This window comes from Apostichopus japonicus, chromosome 8 (genome assembly GCF_037975245.1).
Source record: "Apostichopus japonicus isolate 1M-3 chromosome 8, ASM3797524v1, whole genome shotgun sequence".
In the NCBI taxonomy this organism is placed as follows: domain Eukaryota; kingdom Metazoa; phylum Echinodermata; class Holothuroidea; order Aspidochirotida; family Stichopodidae; genus Apostichopus; species Apostichopus japonicus.
In genome coordinates this window covers 1651243-1675879 of record NC_092568.1, presented here as the reverse complement: position 1 = coordinate 1675879, position 24637 = coordinate 1651243, and the positions used below count along the sequence as shown (strand labels likewise).

The following is a 24637-nucleotide window of genomic DNA, read 5'->3' as shown; positions in this document are numbered from 1 at the left end:
TACACACAACTTCCGCGACTTTGCCGTTTAAATAAAAACGCTCTAGCGTCCTCTATTTGTGTCAAGTTTTCGGTATACTCTCTGTAGTGACACACATTCTTCATAGTCTGATTAATTAAAACATTTTTTTTTCAATACCACCTCTAGAACGATTCTCAGTATTGCCTCAATAGTTTACGGTCTTGTTTGCTACATTAACTGTAGATATGTGTCTTCAAAGTACATCAATTGAGGTTTCTAACTATCCAATCGATCCTCATACATTGGGATGTTCAATTTGAAAATTAAATATGTCAGCAAGGGAAACGATGCTTTGAGCAGGGAGCTGCTACTGTAGCAGCTCCCTGCTTTGAGGGTGGCAGTGAAATGTTTGCTTGAGTTTGAAAGTTTCAGAACACGAAAGACCATTATTTTTTATAGAATATTTAGGTGCAATAGATACTGTATGTAACGCTCTAAGTAGGTGTTTGTAAGGCTGAATAAAATACAGTAAAGTAAATGACATTGAGGATTGAGTATCACTTGAAAAAGATTGCACTTTGACAACATTTATAGCAAAGATTTTTTTATTTTTAGCCTCTGAAGAAGATCCTGCCAGGATCGAAACGTCAGGCCAACTTACTTTTACACATTCTATTACACAGGCTCTCTAGTGGATAAGCAGTTTGCTAACAGTTTTATTTTAAACGAATTAATACACAGTCTAAAATGCTTGTAATTTATAACCAAGTGGGAAAGGGGCTAAGATATAAACCAGCGAATGATTGATTGCAATTGTAACAGCATCTCTGCTATATGATCATAATCATCTGATATATGATCATAATAATTTTTTCTTCCCTCGATGTTGTACTTATGGTTGTTTTAACAACATTGGTCTTAATGTTGGTCTTAATGTTAATCCGTTATATTGATAGAAAGAGATAAATGCATAAATTGGCCCAGGGGCGGCGATCTGTTTCAAATATTGGGGGGGACATTTGCTTGGAAGCCGGCTAATTACTATCAAAGCGGAGCGCCACCATTGCTTGGCGCGCAGCGTACAAGAAAATTTCTGGTTTTGATAGCCCCCCAGATCACCGGAAATGGCACTTCTCAGGCTTGAAAATGACCAACCAGATGTACACTTTTGCCTGAGAACCAAGTTTTCCTAATAGTTTTTTTTTCATTCATAACCTTTTTTCAAGATTGTCACCAGCCACACGTCATGTTCGACCTCATTGCATCTCCTGTGGATCATTGCTTTTGTATGTAATTCTACGTAACGCCCCACAATACCCGTCAGCCCCACTTTGCAAGGTTATAAGCCCATTATTTGTCCAGAATTTGAATAATAAATTCACTTCAAAACATACCCATAATGTTGCACAAAATTTCATCCATGGACAACCAATATAGAAAAAAAACCCTCAACCCCTAACAGAACGGTCTAATTTGCACGAGTAGAGGGAAGTATGATGAAGAATGTTGGTCAAGGAATTTTCGAAAATTCAGACACAGTTAAATTATTGGTGTACAAATATTAAAACCTCTTATAACGGCTACTATAAAACTTCGATATCATAGAAAATACCAAAACAATATGCTCGAGGGGAGGGCGGTCTCCACCCTTCACCCCCTCCTCCCCTGGCTACGCACCTGCGGTTAGAAATCTTGTAGGAAACAGGCCAAATGGAAACCCAGTGAACCCATATCGATGTGGATCATATATATGATTGTACGTACTCACACTCATACACAAGATGCAAACCAAATTTCATTACGGATGCGGTCCGTCTAGCTATTCATTTCGAAAAAATTACTACTTTCGGTCATATATAGTAACAAATTGTGACAGGGTTAGACAGGCGCCTTGCGAGGAATTTGCCAAGGGAGGGGCAAAGCTTGTACCCAGACTTTCTAAGCGTAGCGCCACCATAAGTTGGCGCCAAGCGCAAAAGAAAATTTTGGCCGAAAATGTCTCCCAGATCGCTGGAAATGGCACTTCTCAGGCCTTGTAAGTTGCATCTTAGCATTTTCTATTTTGAAATTACTAGCGATATCATAAAAAATACAAAACATATGCTTAAAAAAAAAATTATGCCACCAAATATTGGGGGATATTAGATACTATATCCCCCCACCTAAAATATTGGGGGGACATGTCCCCCCGCCCCCCCCCCCATGATCGCCGCCCATGAATTGGCCTTACAGAGAAAACTGTGCATATAGTAGGTTATTGAAACGACTTGATTTATCTACTGGAACAAAGTTGGCCTTTACAAGTCAGAACTAGCATGATATTGCATTCTATCCCGGGTGGCGACTGGCTCACATTTGACGATATTTGACTGAGCATTCTTCACAAGCAGGCGCGGCGGAACGGGAAAATTGTTTGGGGGGGCTAATGTGTGGAGACTATCTAAGCGGAGCGCCACCATCGGTTGGCGCGGAGCGTACAAGAAAATTTTGTTTTTTTTCAAACCCCCATGATGGCCGGAAACGGCACTTCCCGAGTGTTTTATGTTGCGAATAACTAGCCCTAAAATTATTACACCTATATAGTATACGTATGCATCGGACAGATCGACAAGTATGCATTGAAAATGGGTAGATGCACGTTCGGAGCCTTGGTTAACATTGGGGGGGGGGGGGCTTATCATGCATTTGCCCCCTCAACTTTTTCATGGGGGGCTGAGCCCCCAAGCTCCCCCCCCCCGGTTCCGCCGCCACTGTTCACAAGTGGTTATAATTGGACATGCTTTCACAAGTACTTGGTGATATCATGGAAGACACAACATTGCCTTAAATGTCACATTAAAATAATTGTTAAATTGTTACAGTTTCAATATTCTACACAAACTTCTTTCCATTTCTTCTCGTGTTTGTTTCAAATAAAGTTACATATTTGACAAAGAAAGGCCTGTAAAGGTGCTGTCATTTACTCCCAACCAGTAATATTATAATAACCTTTGTAGTAGGTGTGGATATGTACCATATTATTATACGTATTATGTATCACGGATGCAGCTAACCGGTGCAGGAGTAATACACGTCCGCTGTGCGGGCAAAACCAGTAACGGACCGCGCACGGAGCGAGGGCGCACTTCGTAAACAACAAGTTGTTTTGTCTCGAATTTTCGGGGACTGCCACTTCTGAGGTCAGTCTTGTTGGTGAAAGGTTAGTGAACAGGCTACCTGGCCTGGGAATTGAGGGGCGGTGGGGCGGTGGGGGAAACGGAGAGCGGAATGGGGGAAACGGGAAAAAGGAAACGGAGGGATGAGCTTGGAGCGGAGAGGCATAGCGGGAGGCTAGTGACGGTGCAAGCCTTCAACTGATAAGAAGTAACTCCATAGACCACTGTGATCAGACTCCATAGACCGTTCAACCTGAATATTGTATTATGTAGCAGCGGTGAAATTGTTACATGAAACTAGTGGATGAATGTATAAATCGCAACTCAAACTGCTTCAAGGAAGCAGCCCTGATTTGATAACGTTAAATCATGTATATATGGCATGAAGGTAGTGGCACGATAACAAACAATTTATTTTCCTATATTAAAGACACAGATTAAATACGTAGGCTGCCACCTGCTTATTATCAATTTTACAAGTTAGGCTAGGATCTTTGGGAGAGGCAACCTAGTGCTATGACTCCTAATTTTTCTAGGCTGTCAACCTCACCCCCAACCCGTTTTTTTTTTACTCCAGATGTTTTGATTAAGATTTGGGACACCCAATCCAAATATTTCTGCATCGTTCTGGATAAAAATATAGTGTGACAAATGGTCAACGATTATTCACGGATAAAAACAAGTCAACGGAAGGGCGTTATTTTGTTACTGGAGTTAGGTATTAAGAAGGCGCTATACTAGCACCAGTAAGTAACCGTGTATGTATTTCAATCTTAAAAATCTGAGCACGTTTCAGGTATCAATTCCTGTAAAACCTGATACAAACACAGTGTCTATAAATTCGTAGAATGTTGTAAACGTGATTAGCCTATGATGTATACTTTGTGTAAATGTTCCAACTTGGGTGTTGCCATGATATGATCTACATTATATGTAATGCTTGCGCTGTACACTATATAGTGAAACTCCACGAACAGTTGTGGATACATAATGGACGTAGGAGATGGCCATTTGAACGGTGAAACCCCCGGTACAGAATATAGTTGGGAGACAAAAGAATAGGCAACAAAGGAAAACCAGAAAGGCAGCTGGGCTTTGTGATTCCTTGCCATTGAAGTTGCTCTAACTTCCGCATAACTTTCTGAATGATGTAGAGCATGTGAGTTAAATTTGTCAAGGAATTAAATGAGAACCATAAAATATCTGAGATTTCCGCTCTAATTTGTAGCACTCCCTTGTAGGCAACAACCATTGAATTCACTGAGCTGATAAGGACTTGACAGTAGGCCTATAGAATTTTTATTCCAAAATGTTTCAATATCCAGAAAGAACAATCTTACTTATGTGAAATATAGACACATACATGATAGATGTATGTATAAAGGGTAATTTTCTTCTACCATTTTTGTAGCTTGAAGTTATCATATTGAAAGGATTTCACGCCATCACCATCGCATAGATTTGTTCTTCCTGCGGCAAGGAATGGAAACATTAAAAATTAAAAAAACTTCTGAGGACATTTCTGTCAGGAGTGAGTGATCTATGAGGACATGAATGAAGCAAAGGAAAAAACAAGACAAAAAAGTTGTTAAATTTTTCCTCTCCATCTTCGTTCTTTGTATTCGCAAAGGCAATATTCACAACTGATGTCTTCACAGATAAGTATACAATACATAAGAAGCCATTGTGGCTTCACCTACTTTCTTGTATCTATACAAACAAGTTAACCCAGAATTTCCAAATTTTATTACACAGATTTTGTGTCCATTTTTTTTTTGTATTATTATTATTATTATTAAAACAAAGTATCTACATACACAATGATCTGCAAACAAGCATCAAGTCAAAAAAGTTTTTTCCAACAATTTTTTTTTCCTTTTTTAAATTTTTTTATTTTCTTTCTCAAAAAGATTTTGTTCTCTAAAATATTGAATTGACGATCGATCGTGTGGAAAAAACTACATTTCGGGAATTTACAGGATGCTTTCTTTCACTCACGAGGAAAAGTGGCGGCTGTTGGCACGAACCTAACAAACGATATGAGACATCTATAACGAGGAACCACGGACAAATTCAGAACTTACTGCTACTGTCATTTTAATACTAACTTAATGTGAGTGGCACCAAAGGGTAGTGCAGACTATAAACACAATATTACAAGCGACCATGGAGGAATTTATTATCAGGAATTAAAATATATATATATATATATAGTGTTTCTTAATTAAGAGGTTTATGTATCGGTGCGAAGACACAACATAATGCATTTGGTCAAAGTGATTAAGAAGAAGGAATAAGCTGTTAAAAGAGTTAATAAAATGTGGAACATGGCATCCAGTCAGTAATCCCTTCAAAATCCAAAATAAAGGTACTGCACAGGTAAGACACTACCCGCCTCCCCTACCCCCCTATCCCACCCCCTCCCCGGCGGTGATCATTCGTCATTTTGGCAGGTTTTCCCCCATATCTATAAATGTCTGTTCCGTGGTGAAAAGTAAACCAAAACTTGACACCATACGAACCATCTTGACACCATATGACACCAAAATATGACACCATATTGATGACCATAAAATTGTTCTTTCATAGACCAGCCCTCCAACAACCCTCCTTAAAACTCACTCACACAATGCAAGACGAGATTCTTTGCTTAAATATCAAAGGTTTTGCCAATGATTTTAAAAGTTTAACCCACAAACCCTCCCTCCTCATCTGCAAACAAGAACTTGTCCTACCTTATTTGCAAGCAAATGCAATTACATAAAAGTTACAAAACAAGGCAATCATAGACGATGACATATCCCAGAAACACAAAAGAGCCTATCAAAAATATAAATCCATATCTGGCTATTCACCGTACCATAACAGCAGCTCAAAATTCATTTCAAATATGTGTATAATTACTCATAAATTCATTCCTCACAGTGGTCTACAATAATTCTGATCTTGGTTAATATTTTCTTTGATTGGATTTACTGTCACAATAAAAGCTTGCATGACATCACCAAACCATTAACAATCAAACATCTTCGTAGTCTATGTCTAAATGACAACCGTACCACCCTTAAACAGATGCTGATCTCCTAAGATGCCCCCGAACAAAGCTAGTAAACATGCTAACATCAGTTAATACTTAGGTCAGCACTGGCCCCTGAACCCCTCCCCCCCCCCCCCTCTATTATAACTCATGACCAACTTCCTACACTTGAGGGTAAGAGATGCTATTTGGGTGTTTGTTTTACTTCTTTGATGGATTAAAACACACTCTTTCTTGTTTCAACTTGAAGTAAGTCATTGATAACCCTGTATGATAATGCTAGACAAACATTACTTGCTGGACATAAATGCTAGACAAACATTACTTGCTAGACAATAATGCTAGACAAACATTACTTGCTAGACATTAATGCTAGACAAACATTACTTGCTAGACATTAATGCTAGACAAACATTACTTGCTAGACATTAATGCTAGACAAACATTACTTGCTAGACATTAATGCTAGACAAACATTACTTGCTAGACATTAATGCTAGACAAACATTACTTGCTAGACATTAATGCTAGACAAACATTACTTGCTAGACATTAATGCTAGACAAACATTACTTGCTAGACATTAATGCTAGACAAACATTACTTGCTAGACATTAATGCTAGACAAACATTACTTGCTAGACATTAATGCTAGACAAACATTACTTGCTAGACATTAATGCTAGACAAACATTACTTGCTAGACATTAATGCTAGACAAATGTTACTCACATTCATGGCTAATATTAAGTAGAGATTTTTAAGGGAAGGATCGGGAAGGAGTTTTCTCCTGTTTACAAAAATGAATAAATAAATAAATATATAAAGGGAGACAAAATTGGGTTAAGAGAAACCATGTAGTTATTTAAAGCTAAGGCTACAAGGCAACACTCTTGGAACCTCTGGCAGTTAACATCTAATTTTTTAACAAAAATCTTATGATCTATTTCTTAAAGGCTTGGAGAAAGAAAAGAAGGCACCTCCCTATGAAGAGGTTCAAAAAAAAAAGAGGGAGAGCAACAGGAGTCATGACACATACACAACATTTTACCACACGTACAAAAATAAAGCATAACCCCCACTTTGTGAGTTCTGGTAATCACATATGCCAAACAAATCAAAATGGAAATTTTTAAAAATTATGTTTCAAACCATTTTCTAGTAGGAACCTAATATTTTATTTTTTCTTGTAACTCCCCTTACAACCTTCCTCACATCTACAAAATGTAAACAATTTGAGGAAATTCTTACAGAAGGATGATAAATAATTTATTAAAATAAACTTAAAGCATTCCCCCTCCCCCACCCACCCCCCCCCCCAAGGATATTAAAGAGAATATGGAAATTTTCATCCACCACTTTTAAAACTTTCTGCTGCTCAAATGTGAAAAAAAAAGATAAAACTGTAATATGTTAAATGTACATCGTTAAATTAACTGTCAACTTTTCCGTTATTAATACCGGGAAGTCTCTCCAACACCAAAAGCTCGTTAAGGAAATAAATCTAAAGATTACTTTTCTATATTTTACAAGCAAGGTCATATCTCTCCACAAGATTTCCATCCATCCAAAACATTTTCATCCCCTTAAAGTCCGTCTTTATCTCATCTAGAGCGTGGTTCTTTTTTAGGTCAAACCTCTTGATAAACTCTTGTGACAATAAAAAGGTTGCTGCATAGAAATTACTAAATCCGCTTTAGAAAGAGGAACTTTTAAACAGAATGACCATATTACGGATTAAAAAATTGCATTATTGAAGTGACCGTGAAACTAACGGTCATTTTGTCGTGTGGTTCGCACCACCACACGTATGTTCTCTGTCGGATGGGAACAGACTATTAACTTTATAAAACAAAAATAATAATATTAATTATAATAATAATAATAATAAGGGAAAAGTGGTTAGATTGACATAGATGGTTGTTGGATATTGGACACAGCAAGCCACTCCTCAGAGAGGCATTTCAACATTAGTCGAGTTAGTCGTGCAAAAATTCGAGTCAATTCTCGATTAAAACGTACGAAACTTACAAACGTAAGGAGGGAAAAGGAAACAAAAAAAAACTGTACACGAAGCAATTGCACTTTCCTAAGAGAATTCTAGAAAACGTGATGAAGTGAGCTTGGAATGTTGCAAGTCACTCACAAAGAAAGGAAACTAAGTACTAAAAAACTAGCCGTCACGGATAGAGCAACTATTGCATTGCAGAAAAACGAGACGAGACTAGACGCAACGATCAATCAAAGGAGAATTCATAGTATCCTGGGGATGGGCGTAAAGTTTCTTCTTGCTTAAGATAACGACAAGGTCGACCCTCATGTTACATCTTCTAATAGGAGTTAAGACGATTAAATCCTGTCAAAGGTCATTACATAGATATCGGAACCAATGCTCAAACACATGGAGAAAAGAGGCATTCGTGCTCTTCTAGATCTTGAAATGGGAAAATTTTTCTGGAGAAGCGTTTCATTGAGGGTATGTTATCAAGGTATTTTTGCTTTTTATTTTGTCAAATCTTTACTAACAAATTTGCCGATTGTCAACTCAAAGAGGTACGAATTGTGGTCATTGTTTGAAGTCAAAATTTCCTCACATTCTGCATCAAGGTAACATTTTCTGTATATACAAAGTAAGCTTTCAGGGGATGGGGGGGAGGTGGGGAGGGTGATTAGATATTTTTTACAGTCACATATCCACAACAGTTTATTAAAACAGACGATAGGCTCTTTTACGATTTTGGCAGAAAGTTTAGCTGTGTTTACCTTGGTGTTATGACAGAGAGAGATGTTCACCACCGGCTACTGTGACAAGAACTCATCTCTCAGAGCTGCAAAACATAGCTGTTTTAATCATCATTGAAACAATTTTCAACCAAATCTCATCCAGCATGATGCATCATGAAATTATCAAACTATCAAAGAGGTCGCAACAAGAGATTGACTGAAGCCCAGACTGAAGCCTGTTGTTGTGCCACGTAATTATGAAACTCAGCAACTAAATCCGCCACTTTGCTACCCTCTCCTCTGCCTTCCCCACTTTCGATCACATTGTTTTATTTCCTCATATGGCCCAGTGTGTCAAAAGTAGGATGCTGATGGGGTCGGGCGGGGGGTGGGGCTGCAGCATCCTATTATTCATATTAGCTGAGCAGGGTTGTGCAGCATTTTGTTGACACAACGCCAAAATGTTCCAGCGATGCATTGCAACGAGGTCATTCTAACGTTTCCTCAATCATTCATGTAACGTGCTTCGACAAGAAACAGACCCCTCGTAAAAGAGACAACCTGCAATTTGAGATTTAATACTGTTCTTTCAAGTCACCTCAATCTTTCAAGCATCCCCCCACCCAACCCCCTGGCATGATAAAATATTAGCAGGTGTTGAAAGATTTGCTCCTCAGGCAGTCATTAATGGAACACAATCTGACATGTTATTTTCCCCTCCTAGTCTCCCATGAAGAGCAGGAATAGAAGTTGGTTTTATTGTCACTTTTATTCCCTCCTCTTTCAGTCTTTTGAGATGTTAAGAGAAAGCTACAATTTACGTCCAAATGCTTCAGGCAGCCTGTTGCGTTGGGTTTTTCTTCAATTATTCGGCCCTTAATTCTCATAACAATGCAGTCAGTCCATTAGCTCCACTCGTTAGGTTGATATTTCAGGGAATGGAGAGGCAGAACAACACAGAGCATGTCTACATATTGGCAAAATTTGCCAAATACCGTATACGAAAAATAATTATGTGCGACACTTTCTAAGATTTGAATAGAAATCCTTAATTTGATATTTATTACTTAGTCCACTGATCGAAAAAAAAAATCCATAGGGTGTCTTTGTATTTCAACTTTTATCTTTATACTTTTAGCTATGACTCTTGTCAGTTGAAATTTTTGAAAAACTTCCAAAATTTGTATAGAAAAAAAAATGCCCAAAATCTGTAAATGGAAAACATCTGCTATAAGAACCAGTCTGATTTAAAGGGTGATTTAGGTCTGCATTAAGTCTGTGTTAAGACTGAAACCTGACTGCAGACTACAACATTTAATTGCAGACAAGGGCACATTTATCCATCATGTTTTTGGAAGTCAAAGCAATCAAACATGGCAAAACAAAAACATTCAACCCCTGCATCTACGTCCCTCCCGACAACGATCCCTAGAGACTTTAAAATCGATTCCTTATTTAAACAACAGTTTGAAAATGTAAGCAATGAATTCCCTGCTGATCTGAATCTACGGATCCTGAGACGTGACAGATAATGAAAGAGTGTAAAGCAAAAGCATGGAATCTTGAAAGCTGCAGGAAATGTTAAGGGTAATGCCTACTTGACAATCTCTCATGTTGAGATATGCACACAGGGAGGAGGTAGCGTGTTGCCTCGTCGAGTGGAGGGGTGAATACAATTTCAACCATCGAATAACCAAATTCATCCGTACATTGAATCGTAGCATGTATCCTGGAAACAAACCTCTGTGTCACTCATCACAAAGATATCTGTTGCTATTAATGTTTCAATTATTCCTGTGGCTATTAAAGCTGCCAGAACAATGGTGGCAGCATGGGGGGGGGGGGGGTTAGAGGGATGTATCCCCTCTGATATCATAAATGATCTGTAAGACTTTTCCTGCTTGCCCTACCTTTGAAGCAACATACCTGTTCCCATCCTCAACAGCTTCCCATATTTCCTCAATGTGAGGTTTGACTCTTACAGTTTCTATATATCTATGAATTAAAACAACACAGAAGATGATGGCTAAAACAACAGATGACCTCTGCCCTTTCGAGTAGGTTCAGAGAAGATTGTCTTTTTTCGTCTCAATATTCTCTGAAGTGAATGTATGACATGAATGATAATGGCTAGACTGGTCTATATCTGGTTGTATTAAGAGTTTATGTACCTCTTCTCTTAATGTGTAAGACATATCTATGCCTTTATAATGCACAACTAGGATGGTTACCGCTAGACTCATCAAATGCCACGAGCATGATCTCTTGACAAGAGTGGGTTCATCGATGATAGTAGTGGTCTCAACATGCTATACATCCATGAACTGAATGCACAATAGAGGTGCTGATGGTCAGATTTGACCGACACCACCGACGACCTTCCAGATTCCGGTTGGATTCGGAGCTGATGTCCTTGCGCTTCACATATCCATACATATCTATGAATTCTATGCACAGCAGGGATGGTGACGGCTGGAGTCACCTATGGAACCCACTGATAACTTCCCTCCTGCCTCACAACTTCTGATGTCTTTTCCTCTGTTAATGAGCTAGCTCACACTAATTAGTAAGAGATATTCACGTAGCACAGACCCTTAGCAGGGTCTGGCTCAAGCAAAGATACTCTCTCATGGGTGGAAGAAGTTTTCCTGATTGAATCAGCCGAGTGTTTCTCCTTTCTCTCGTCACTCCATAACTAGACATCGACTCCTTTATTTTGAATACCACACATTATACAACCACCCATACTGTCACAGAACATCAAAGAGCCCATCAAAGTAAAACACGACGACGACAAGGTTAATCTTAAATAACTGTATCTGTCGCCCTCAGTCACAGGCAAAGATCGTTGGATATTTTGGAAGCAATGTTCTTGAACGCCATGGAGGTGCCTGATATACGCTTGAAGCGCACCCCGTTCATCGACAGTCTCGGCAACTTGCAGACTTCCATCTCCCACTGGATCAGGTTCTCCCCCCGTCCGTCCCCCTGGACGCAGAAGAGAAGGTAATGCTCCCTCTGTTCCGATTCCACATTGTGCTTCTCCAGGACTCTCTTGATTTCGCCCATGATGTCGTCGGGGTCCTTGGAGCTGGTCGTCTTCATACTGAAGGTGAATCTCAAGGACCTCGGCTTAACAAGATCTTCTGGCTTGTCTTTCTCCGTGATGGATCGGCTGAAAGATATACAAAATGAACAGAGACTTTTGATGCTTTATGATGCAAAAGATGACCGTGGGGTGTATCATCATCATCATCATTATCGCATTGTAAACTGGTGGGGAACCTTCTTACAAAATAATCTGATACATATGTGGAGCGACACATAAAATCGAGCGTAGATCATATGATGCTCCAGAAAGGCCCAATGACTATAAAAGAAGCTGTACAGTTAGACCAGGAGCACTGCATGGCGTTACATGACCAACCACACAAAACTGACCAACTTCACACTACTGGGCCAGGGACACACCCACACCCTCGACATCCACTGGAGGTTTATAAGCATTGAATTCAAATGCAACAAGATCTTTTGCAATTTTTTTATAAAATAAAATACCCCCTCAAAAAAGCTCTGTGATCTCACCCAGAGCCTGTACACAAATTTGATATCAGGGATCATTCGTTTAGAGAAGCATGAACTTTTGGATATAAAAAAAAAAAAAAAATCTTCTTTTATGTTTTGTAGTTTGAGGTTAATTACAACATTTAGTAAACAAAGTCAACAAAACACTCTTTTTGTTTCTTTTCATTTTTTTTTTGGTTGTTGAATTTTCAGCAGTTATAACTTTAGGGCCCTGTACTTACTCAATGACTACTGTGGCATTGAATACAACAGCATTACCATGGTCACAACACACATGCATATGAAAGAAGAACACATCATTACTTGCCAAGATATATGGCTAGAGTAAAGACACTATAAGATGTACTACAAAACGCAAACAATTTCTACTATCTAAATATTGAACGAAACAATCACCTACACCACTCCTCAGAATTTTTCCACTATCAATGTAATGTTTAATTGAGAGAAAACACTTATTGCCACAATATTTTCTGACAACAGGGGGGAGCGGGGGGGGGGGTTCACACCTCTAAAGGTGCTATGTGGAGTTCAATGGAGATTTAACTGAGAGACAAATGATAAATATGCGGTTGTTATGCTTATGTGTGTATATCTTTAGGTGAACTGTCCTGCACATGTCTAAAAATTCAATTGATGTTCTATCTACTGGTATATTCATGATAACTATCGAACAATTATCTTTCTCTAATGTTGTGATTTACTTTTGTGGGGAAAAGGGTCAAGAGATGGGGAAAAGGGTCAAGGTGTGGGAGGAGGGGGGGGTGGTGGAAGAGGGAGAGGCATTTCAAAGGAAGCATGGTCATATTTGACTTTCACTTTTGGCATCAAATGAAGAACTGTTTCCAGCATTGCGAATTAACACTTTCTGATTATAACCCCATATCATGCTTAGGACGGACATGCTGGACGGACACAAACCCTAATTGGTTTATTTCTCATATTACTCCACAAATAAACCCTTCAAGATGACATGGAGGAGAAAAGTAAGTTTTTTTTTCTTCCTGCATTTATAAAATCTTAAAGATTATTTCAATAGTTCTTTCAAATGCGTATTACTGAGTAATCAGATTTGCTTTGTAAATTTCTAAAGAAGATTTTTCGTGTTAGTTTTAAAGAGGGATGGAATGGGATGGAGAAAAGCAGCATACATTATATAGTTATGCAATCTGGATCATCTAAGTCATATCTGATATTTTAAATGCAAACCTACCTAGACAAATCTTGGTGAATTGTAAACCCTTGGTTTTTTTTTACTCAAATGATTCATGACAAGTTTCACTTTTAGGATATAGTGGTTGGTTAGAGAAGTTTGGAGGTCAAATGAAAAGATGGTCACAATGAGGAGTTCTTTGTTACAAAAAATTTCTAGCACAATGTGCAAGATATTAAATATTAAACAAGACATCTTCTTAGATCTAGCATCAGCAAGAAGGGGAGGGGGGGGGGAGGACTTACGGCTATAGCGACACAATCACTTTTTCTGTCTATTAACCCCCCCCCCTGGCCAAATTAAAGGAATATCATGTTGGTTGAGTTGATTGCTGAATAAAAATGCTGGAAACATTCTGCATCAAATCACATCCTCATAGCATTTTTATGGTGAACATGTGATTTTTTTTTTGGGTCTAATTTTGTGATATTTGTGAATGCATCTAGCAACAGCAGAGTGACGGATGTCATCATGGCAATTTAGCTGAAGATGTTAACTGCCTTTCTTTACAATATTTAACTTACTTATTCATGGATCGAAATACAACATCTACAATACAGTTGCATTTTTGGAGTACAGTAAACCTAAACAGCTAAACAGATTCAACATGTACCACATATTTCAAGGGTTAAATCGACAAGAAAAATTATTAACAGGACGTTTAAGCTTTTGAAGAACATTCGCAGTTATGACATCACAGAAAAACCTGTGATTAAACTCCGGGGTCGAATCGAGGTTTATAGCCGGTCAAAATACGTCACATTTAATCAACCATAACTTGCATTAGGGACAAAATATCGAGCTGGTCATTTTCAACTAGCAGTGAGACATATTTTTTCTCTTCCATTTATGTGTCACTTTGTTTACCATCACAATCTCTCATTAATACCTCCTGACTCCTATTTCCCCCAGATAACAAGTTTTAGTAGCCTAATGAAAAGACTAAGAAAGATTTCTACGTCATACAGCAATGTCTGATACACACATTTCTGTTACACACATATCTGATACAGCATTGTACCCAAAGCTACCTGCACTGCTAAACAGAATAGGGAGGATGCCCAATAACTACTTGGCTCATCTGTAATTAACATTTTTTTTTCATTATCGCTCGTTAATTTTTTTTTGCCAAATTGCTGTATCACTACAGAGCTTACTCCATGTATTTGTTAAGGGTTAAGATATACTAAGAGAACACTGAAATGGAGAATGCCGTTCAAACACATGTATAAATAAATACGCACATCTTTAAGTAAGTAAGAGAGAGAGAAAAAACAACAAAATTGGAAGACAAAGTCGTAAGCATATAATGCAAAAACGTAAAAACTGATACAAACGTATACTTCACCAACATAAAGCATATGAAAACCAGACTAAAATGGCTACAATGCAAATTATATGCTTCGTTACAATTCACAATAATGGATAATGGAATCGATACCAATTGCATGACACTTTTCAGATATTAAAAGTCATTCATACTTCATAATTTTTTTTCTCCAACATCCGCCCCATTCATGTTAACAATTCATAAAAACATCTGTTACATCTGGTACCTCCACCCAGATTCCCATTGCATATCCCCATTTTTCAAGGTCTTCCCATCAAGAGTTTTGGAGAAACCCTTGGGTTGTAAAAGACCACCATTTGTGTACCAAATGTTTTGGCTCTGTTTGATCTGGATCAATTTATCCCTGCCATGAAATACATATCCTCCAACAAACTGGTTACTTGGTATCAATTTGGCCTAATTTTCTTGGTGTAAAGACGGACATTCATCTCAAATCTGATGTGGAAATTGCAACAGATATGATGGACGTACTTGTTTCGAGAGATCTTTGTGGAGGGTGGGGGAGGGGGTAGGGAGACAGAGAAGGGGAATAATTTGTTGACATAGCTATCAGTTTCCAAAGTTTTAGTTTTTCAGTGTCATTTATGGTTCATTTTTCTCTGTGATCATAATGACAGGGGGTGTGGGGGGGAGTTGATTGATGAACCCACACTAGCCAATCTAGAGAATGCCTTAATCTGATGATGAAATCTCACCTTTGGTATTCTTGACTGAAACTTTCAAAGTTCTCCTGGCTGTTGGATAAGGATGTCACAATTTAAAACTCATTACTTTGGCTAAAAAGCTCTTTCGTTCATTTCGTTCATTTCTTTTTTTCAGCTGAAAGCTTTATTTGTGCAACAAACCCCACACCAGATGCAACTATCATGTAAAGGGAAACTATTGCTAATGAAATTGGCAGATTATTTTGACTATATTAACTACCAGAAAAATTCCAAAACCGACCAAATATGCAAGTATAAACCCTGCTGGTTAGGAGCACCACATGGCATACAGGGGTCCAGAGTTGTATTCTAACACCAACTGCAAAGATTTTACTGTTAATGTCTTTAGTCTCCTCACACCAATGTTAGTATCCACTCTTTTCCCACCATTAATAAAATCACACAGAAGTAAGTTTTGAAGAACTAATCCATTATTCAAGCACCACAAAATAAAGCACACCTGTTTGCTTAAAAATTAGACTCTCCCCCCCCCCTCGCATACCAATAGAATTAAGAACAAAACAAATACCAGCTAATATGGTCAATAATAAACATTCTAAAGGATTCCCCTCACCTCCCATAAGTAGGGGACAAATACTAAACTCTGGAAAGAGATCTAGCACAAAAAGAAAAGAAAAATTTGCCAAAAGGGAGTATCAAATTTGTTGAGAAGTGACCAAATATGGAAGATGATAACTGCTACTGAAAAGCATCAAACCCTACGTGAAGTTTCATCATTTTATCCCCTCTTTGTCAATGTTCTGTTTTCATTTTTTTTTATTTCATTTTTTATAACTAAGCCAATAAGAAAGCTCATGTTTTGTTCAGTGCAATCTTGAAATAACATGTTATATACACTGTTTCAGTCCTGGAGTGTGAACCTATAAAAAAGGTTTTTTAGCAGCCAGGCGAAACCATTTCATACTACCTTATTGAAATTTGCCTGAAAGTGAAAATACTAAAAGCTGTCTGTCTAGATTTTTATCGGTAAGCCATCAATTTGGGGAATAACTTCACTACAAGTTCAGATACAAGGCATAAGTTCAGGCTACGGTTGAAAAGTCAGAAACTGAGCCCACTGAGTTGGCTGTTTGAACAAAGAGTAGCTGCATGATCGGCAGAGCATGGCATGTCTAACTTTGGCAACGAGAAGCAGATGAACAGGACTGACGAACTGATGAGCTAAATGTGGTAGCTGTATATAACCTATGTTTCTGTTTGCTTCAGCTATTTCTATAAATCATGAAATCCAGCAAATAGGTGGTTAATATGCAAATTAGGGTTGTCTGACACAATAGATGCTATAAATACAATCAACCCCTTTGTTTGGTGTGTGTGCTTTGTTGTCAATGAAGCATTACAAAGCCTTCAGCAATGCTCAAATTTTCCTTTTTGTTATGTTTTCCTTTACCCCCCCCCCTTCATGTATTCCCTAATAGGCAAAATTTGAATGGCATCTGAATTGAACTGAAGTTTTCCCAGTAAAATTGTACGTCACCAACTTCAAGAAAGATATCTCAAAGAGGGTTAAAGCCAATATTTAAAGCAGACTTTGAAGTTCTTGGTTGATAACCTTCTTAAAGATAAAAAGTCTCAAGTTACACTCTTGCAATAAAACTTGACATCAAAACCTTTGAGTTAAAACCTATTTTAGATCAAACTTTTGAGATGATAAGTTTTGTTTTTAATTTGTTGACCAAACTCTCAAGAGCTTCTGTAATATGGCTTTTCAAAACAACGAATCATTTAGATGCTTTATCTATTACCAAATATGAGGGTTGGCAATGAAAGTACAATTGCTAGAAATTTACACAATTGTTGGAAACAGAATTTTCAATAAAAAATGCTTTGGTCAAATTCTGGACTGAATTGGCTTGAATTTTAGTAAGTTATTTGATTTATTACAATTGTTAAAGTTAACTCAAATAATAAATTCTACACTAAAATGTTCACCAAAAGTTTTTGTTAATATTATGAATATGTTAGTTCACAACTTTGACAGATAACCAACAAAAAAAACAAAATAAAAAAATTCTTGAATTAATATACCTTGCCAACCACCAAGAAACTTTAATATGACTTTTTGTTTAAGGTTAGGTTCACATCTTCCAAATAGCTAATATGTTAGAGACTATAAACTCAAATATGAAGCACAAATAAAAAAAAAATACAGGTATAAAAAAAATAAAAAAACAGAAAAAGAGAGCAAGAGAGAGACAAAGAAGAGCAAACAAAATATTCCTTTCTAAAACTAAATGGGGCTGTCACAGATCTTTGAAAATTTGAGTGTTTTTCAAATTAGTAGCATTTTTTTATTTTTTAACCTGTCTACATACAAACTTTTTGGAACAAATCCAGCACAGAAATAATTCACCTGAACAGTATCTCTATATGACTTGTGAAAAGACATTGCTAATAACATTTTCAACGGTTGCCATACTATATTTTTTCTAGCAGGGTATGTCATAAGGGAGAGTGAGTATTGCTCGGCCATCAAAAATTTGCCAATATTAAACTTTTTAAAGGTCATGCAGATAACCTTCTTTGACCTATATGTAACTTCAGATTGATTTTTTGGGGTTTTCTAAAGACAACATTCAATGCTTTCTCTCTTCCCAATTTTGGCCCAAGTCATGATCTTGTAACTATTTCTTTCAATAATTTTGAACTGAGCGCAGGAGAATAGATATGATTTGTTAAATCTAGTACTTCAAAATAGAATCTGATATCTCGATATGAAGCCAATGGCAGCTGCTGCACCAAAACAGACACCACCACCACCACCATGTTTGCACCACCTTTTGCACCAGGTGGACTTTTGGAGAATACTACTATGGGAGCTCAGATGAGGAAAGTAATTTGCCTGAGAGGATGAAGGGATGATTGTAAATGGTGCAGCAATATGTGATTAAAGAATGATCCACCCCTTCACTTAAGCCAACCACCTTCCATCCCCCCCCCCTCTTACCCCCTATCATGGAAATAATATTAGGTTATTTAATTAGTAAGATGAATGAAAACTACCTAAAGTTACCGCATGAGAACTTTGCGAACAACGTTTTTAAAGTACAGGGCTGTTTTTCAATTTTTCTTTCGTCTTTTTAATTTTTGCCTTTTGGGGGGGGGGGGGGCATTCAAGCTTTGAACAAAGCAATCCACTATTAAAATGTCAAACTACTTCACTGTCCTCACTACCCCAAACATTCAAATTGACAAAAAGTCAACTCGAGGCCAACTGAAGGAATGAAATACTGATGTTGTCATCTTGAAATATTTTGGCCATCTTTAAACCCCTCTGGAGTTGATTTAGGAAAACATGTTTTTAACTAATTTTCATTTCTTTGTGCGATTGCTTTTTTTCCCCTTTACTATCGTTTGCAACATTTCAAATTTCGTGTTCATAAATCTACCCATAGTGGCAGTGGCAATATCAATGATATCAAATGTCTTTTTCTTATAATCAGTCAACAAAAACTGACAAGCTGAATTATGACTGCATCTTTCAACATGTTTAAAATGGTACAACCATCCTCTATGCTCTCTAAATATAGCACATTATTTTGGGGGAAAAATGACCTTCCTTGTCAGTGTGGGGATGTTTTATTTGTTGTTGTTGTTGTTTTTCCTTATTTTGTTTGAGGACCAAAAGTAGGAAAGATTTTATGACATCAAATTTACACTGTTCAAATGTTTGACTACTTCTTCAGACTGATACAAGCCCCGATTCATTGTGATAAAACTAGACACAAGCAATGCATTGTCACATGTAGCTCAAAATTTGGTCAAAATAGAAACTTTTTTCATGTCTCAGGTTTGTCAATTCCTTTAACTCCATGATATGAATACTGTTAAAACTCAAAACAATATTGTCACTTTGGCCAATTTTTTTGGAAGAAAGCCTTACGAATAGTTGGATTTATAAAATCAGTCATTAGTTGCAGTGTCTGTGCAATGTACTATGGTTCAAAGTGAAAGAAAATGTTTCAATTGTGAGCCACAAAAAAAAAAAGTACAAGGAAAAAAGGAAAGAATTGTGGGCATGTGCAAGTGCTAGTCAAGTGCTAGTCATATTGCGTGGCGATCCTACGATCAAAGTTGCATGAATGTAGCCCTGAACTCAGTTTTTGCTGTTTGAAGCATTATCCAACCATCGACAAAAGTGCAAGCAGTTAGCATCCCTTGCAATCCACAGAGAAACTAGATCTACATAGAAAGCAGCAGTGGCACCAGCTTTTGAAACTTTGAAGGTGAGAGGGATATGGTTGGGACGGACAAAAAATGAGAGGGTGGGGTGGGGTGGGGTGGGGTGGGGAGAATGGGCACAGATTGGGTGAACAAAAGACTTTGTTGAAGCAAGGTGGAAAGATGGGAAAACATATTTTGGCTAATATCTTTTTAATTAGTATACATATGAGAGCTGAAAAATCAGCCACAATACTTCAATATGGCACATTGATAATGTGTGTGACCTTCAGGTTTGTTTCATCTCCTTACATAAATTTCCAACTATTTTGCCACAGAAGAGCACTGATGGGTCTGTGAGTCCAGTCCTAAGCAAATGCAAAATCTTCAAATGGTCACAGCTTTAGAGTAGTGACATTGTGTTTTCTTTTTTTTTCTGTTCAATTTTTGACAGAAAAAATGGGGAAATTTGATGAAACCAAGAGACAACTTGACCTCTAACCTATCAGTGGTGCCACCACTGGATGAGAATTATTAATTACTAGATTGACTAAACGGAATGTTTTGAGAGACACGGCAGGAGGTGAGAACAGTCACCAAACAAAAGAACATGAAGAGGAGGAGGGGGGTGGGGGGGGATAGCAAGAGACAAAACTCCCAATGGATGGTGGATGGAGGAGGAGATACTAACACACTGTACCTTGGTAGTAAATCAGCCCCTTCGGTTGAATCTCTGGAATGGGCATTGCAGGAGAATAAAAAAATAAATAAATAGAAAACAGGGGAAAAGATTTAAAAAAAGTTACGTTAATTGGACACGAAACGAGATGGCACAAATAGAGCAGAAAAAAAAATTAAATTATATAACAAAAAGAAAATGTTAAAACAGAAAATAACAAAAATACTTAAAGAAACAAAATAATATAGAAATGAGAATTTGTTTAACGGTTAGAAGGCTCCTAGTACGAAAGGAGAGTACTTTTTATCTTGAGTGAGTGTGTTTTTTATTATGAACTTTTTTAATGGCTACAACGACAGTGTTACTAAATGGCTATACCTTGCCAGAAAATCGTTGCCCTCTGTTGCATCCCTGAAAATTAAAGAAAGATATAAATGGAGGCAATGTTATTATATCCATACGTAGAGAAAGCAGTTAATACATGGCGAACGAGCCGCAATAAATGATCATGCTAGAAGAGGAATACATACACGTATATATACATATATATACACGTATATATATATATATATATATATATATATATATATATATATATATATATATGTATATATATATATATATATATATATATATTTATATATATACATATAGATATATATATATATATACATACATATATATATATATCTATACATATATGTATATACATAGAGCATGGTTAATCAGAGCTTCAGATATGACTACAGGAGAGGAGGGGAGGGGTTGTAGAGACAGAGAAGAGTGACAATGGTCATAGAACTGGAGGAGGGAGGAGGGAAAGGGGAGGGGGGTGACTGGGAGTGTAGTAACAAATTTGTAAAACTGAAGTCTGGATGTTTACTGAAAAAGTGGACAGAAGGGTGGAACGCAATTAAATGGAATATATGCTTTAGGCATCGAGTAAGAAAGCACTGGGGGCGAGGGGGGGACGCTGCAGGGGCTGCAGCATTACTGCAGCCAGCCTGCGTAGGACAGCGAGCACACCCACATTCACACGACATTCACTGCTGGGCTGCAGAGATAATCTCTACTGTTTGATGATGGATTCAGCCTAGCTACTGCTGCATGGGAGTCTATGGCTGCTGCTGTTTGTTTCTTTCACACAGGACACTCCACCGTCCCACCATTTACTGCGATTGGTTGCGGGTACAGCAATGCAAATGACCGCGGTTGAGTTGACCGTATGTGGCGTATCATTGCTGTACCATACCAAGAGGTCCTTACATCACAAATGACATAACCTTGTCGTGGATTCTTGTCGTGTCCACGCGACACGACAGATGTAAAGTTCAGAGGGAAATTTCTTTGTCACCTAGTTATCCTTTTGGATTTCTTTTTTGTTCCTTCCTCATCTAAGTTATCTCCAGGTGTGAACCATTATTATAGGATTACCTTAAAGGTGAACTTAGGTCGTCCACCATCGACTTTCTTACCTTCGAGAAAATTTATTGGAGAGCCTATTCAAGAACGACGTGACGTTGTTCCGTCGATCAATACTGCTCGAGTCTTGGGTGGTGGTCGGGGTATTGTTGGGCCCGTTGAAGTGAACGGGTCTTCTCATTTGACCTGCGTGGAAGGTACTTCTACTGGCAGCTCCTCTATTTAACTGCACGCCATAGTTGGAGCTGACACTCGGTGATATAACTTGGCCACGCTTGTTCGATGGAGCAGTGCTGCGAGAGATCACCATTAAACAGTTGAAGAAATTTCAAAGCAGCGAAAGGCTATCTGTTTTGCAACTTTTGTTTCTACGGGAAATACGTAATTCATACAAACCTTGCTTAGAGTCAACTAAAATACAATAATACATAGGAAATTCATTCAACTAAACTAGGGGGAGGGGCGGTGGAATGGGGTGGAGAGGGGGGATATAAGAACTGTTGATAAGAAAAGAAAGAATTTGAAAAGAAAAGAAGTAGAAGTGAAATTAGAAAAAAAGAAAAGGAAATCATAGGAAAATTACGGAAAGAACACTAAGGGAGACACATCTTGCAAAGACATTTAACCAGCTCTTTCCATTTAATAATAATAATAAGAACAATAACCAGGCAGTTCTTTTTACGACGCTTAAGCGACCAGGGATGTGGGTGTAGCCCAAAAGAGGTGTGTATTACAACTCCCATGTGGGGTAGCTTCCAATTCAACATTTTAACTCAATTTTAGAATCTTTTCAATTTAGGAAGTCATTTCAGATTGGAAACCGTAGACTACTCTTGGATGCAAAACCCACCTTACTATGACCCGGCCAGGGAGCAAACCCCAAACCTTCCGATTGCTAAGCCTCAATGTCACCGGCTTTATCAACTCGGCCACAGCTCCTGTACATTTCTACCGGTACATTTTCCGAGGCAATATCAGGCAAATTTTACCAAATCTATCTAACTTTCATTAATGAATTGCATCAAAATAGGAAACACTGCTTTAAGGAACAAAGGGTGTTTGAACTATGCCGATCACGGCTGGTTACAATATTAGTCAAACTATCAACCAGTTGCACAAACAGTTTCAGGTCATCTCTGCTCCACCAACTTGCACCCCCCCCCCCCACCCCATCCTACTCCCCACTTTCCTCTAGCATACACAAATTTCCTTTGGTGTGTGGATCGACCACTCTGCAATAAATTAACTGTATGTCTGATTGGCCGAGACAAGAAAACTTGATCCAAGCCAAGTTTGGCTATTGTCTAGAGCATTATAACATTACATGCCATGGTCTATGAAAGTGCACCTAGGCCATTTAGGAATGGGGCCACAGGTAAACAGATTGTTTTGTTTCCAGTCCTATAATATATCGCTTTAAGGCTGTACAGGTTTGCTTATTACAGGTTGGCTTACCTTGGCCTGTCTTTGCCGTCGTCTATAGAAGGTAAAACGCCTACTCCTCCTCCTTTACGTTGACCTGAGCTGGAAGATACTTTCTGGGGCTTTGAAGATCGCCTGAATACGGAGAAAGACGTTTAACAACCGTCAGTGTGTTATCTATACTTCTACGGACTGCTCGGAGATCTGTGATCCTCACAACTAAATCTACGCCACACACTTCCTAAACATGCCCTCGTCAAGATATTATTACGTTCTTTTAAATAAGGCATTCGCTTGATAAAATATAATACCATCCTTTTCTTTATGTTTATGGGTGCTACTTCACGTCATATAATCATAAAACATCTAGAGAGAATAGCACATACATGTCATCAATTGTTGAATTTACTGGAATGAAATTCGAATAAATTCACTGACAGAGGCGGCAACATCATGTACAAACATGTAAACTACGTATGAGGTGGCTACTAATCTAAATTGATAACCCCATTTTTTTCTGATGATTGACAGAATTCATCAGCTAAAACACATGGTAAGCTCTTACATGGCAAGAGGTTGTCAGGCAACAACACATTTCAACCGTAATTTAGCAAATTTGTTATTCTTGTACTTTCTATCACGGAGAGAGAATGATCGTAAATGATCGTGAATTTCACAGTGATATCTCTTCCATTGACAAATCTTAAAGTCTAACAAGAGACAGCTTTCTGTTGAAGTTGGTTGTCAGTCATTTGATAACAGTTCTGTTTCTTTAAACTAGCAGCAGCAGAAATTGGATTGGTCAAAACTTGGGCAAACAAACAAAACCAGACATGTGAAAATGACTGGTAATCGAAAAAGAAAGCCTCACTGATCATTGTCATTAACTATGAACAAAGACAATAAATAATAATGCTAACAACAATGATAACAGTAACAATGAAATGACAACTAGCCCTAACTTCATCTGAGAATAAATCACACAAACATTTCCAAAAAGGCAAACCCCTTTTCTCAACATAACCTTAAAGGGTGTGAAGCCTGGCGCAAAATGAAACGTCTAATGCCGGTAATCTGACCTAGTTTCCAATGAGGTGTAACATAAGTGTTAGACACCACCATCGATCCCAGAAAATACACACACACAGCTTGCTACAATCGGTAATTAGACACTAGCGTACAGTCAGTACATACAGCTGCAG

The 24637-nt window shown here is 38.0% G+C and overlaps 1 protein-coding gene across 11 annotated transcripts in view; it reads right to left on the bottom strand.

Annotated features, from left to right (window-relative positions):
- Positions 1-4701: 4701 nt before the first annotated feature.
- Positions 4702-24637, bottom strand: part of LOC139972076 (MAP/microtubule affinity-regulating kinase 3-like) — a 92198-nt gene continuing 72262 nt past the window's right edge. For 6 of the 11 annotated variants that reach the window (XM_071978978.1, XM_071978977.1, XM_071978981.1 and 3 more), the window contains 6 exons: positions 23469-23570; positions 22067-22306; positions 20970-21002; positions 20604-20645; positions 15722-15760; positions 4702-12052 (listed from right to left, as the gene is read on the bottom strand). In XM_071978978.1, the coding sequence (XP_071835079.1) occupies positions 11710-12052; positions 15722-15760; positions 20604-20645; positions 20970-21002; positions 22067-22306; positions 23469-23570 (799 nt within the window). In that variant the 3' untranslated portion in view covers positions 4702-11709. The remainder of the gene's footprint in view (positions 12053-15721; positions 15761-20603; positions 20646-20969; positions 21003-22066; positions 22307-23468; positions 23571-24637) is intronic. The other 5 variants (XM_071978980.1, XM_071978983.1, XM_071978982.1 and 2 more) reach the window with 5 other exon arrangements.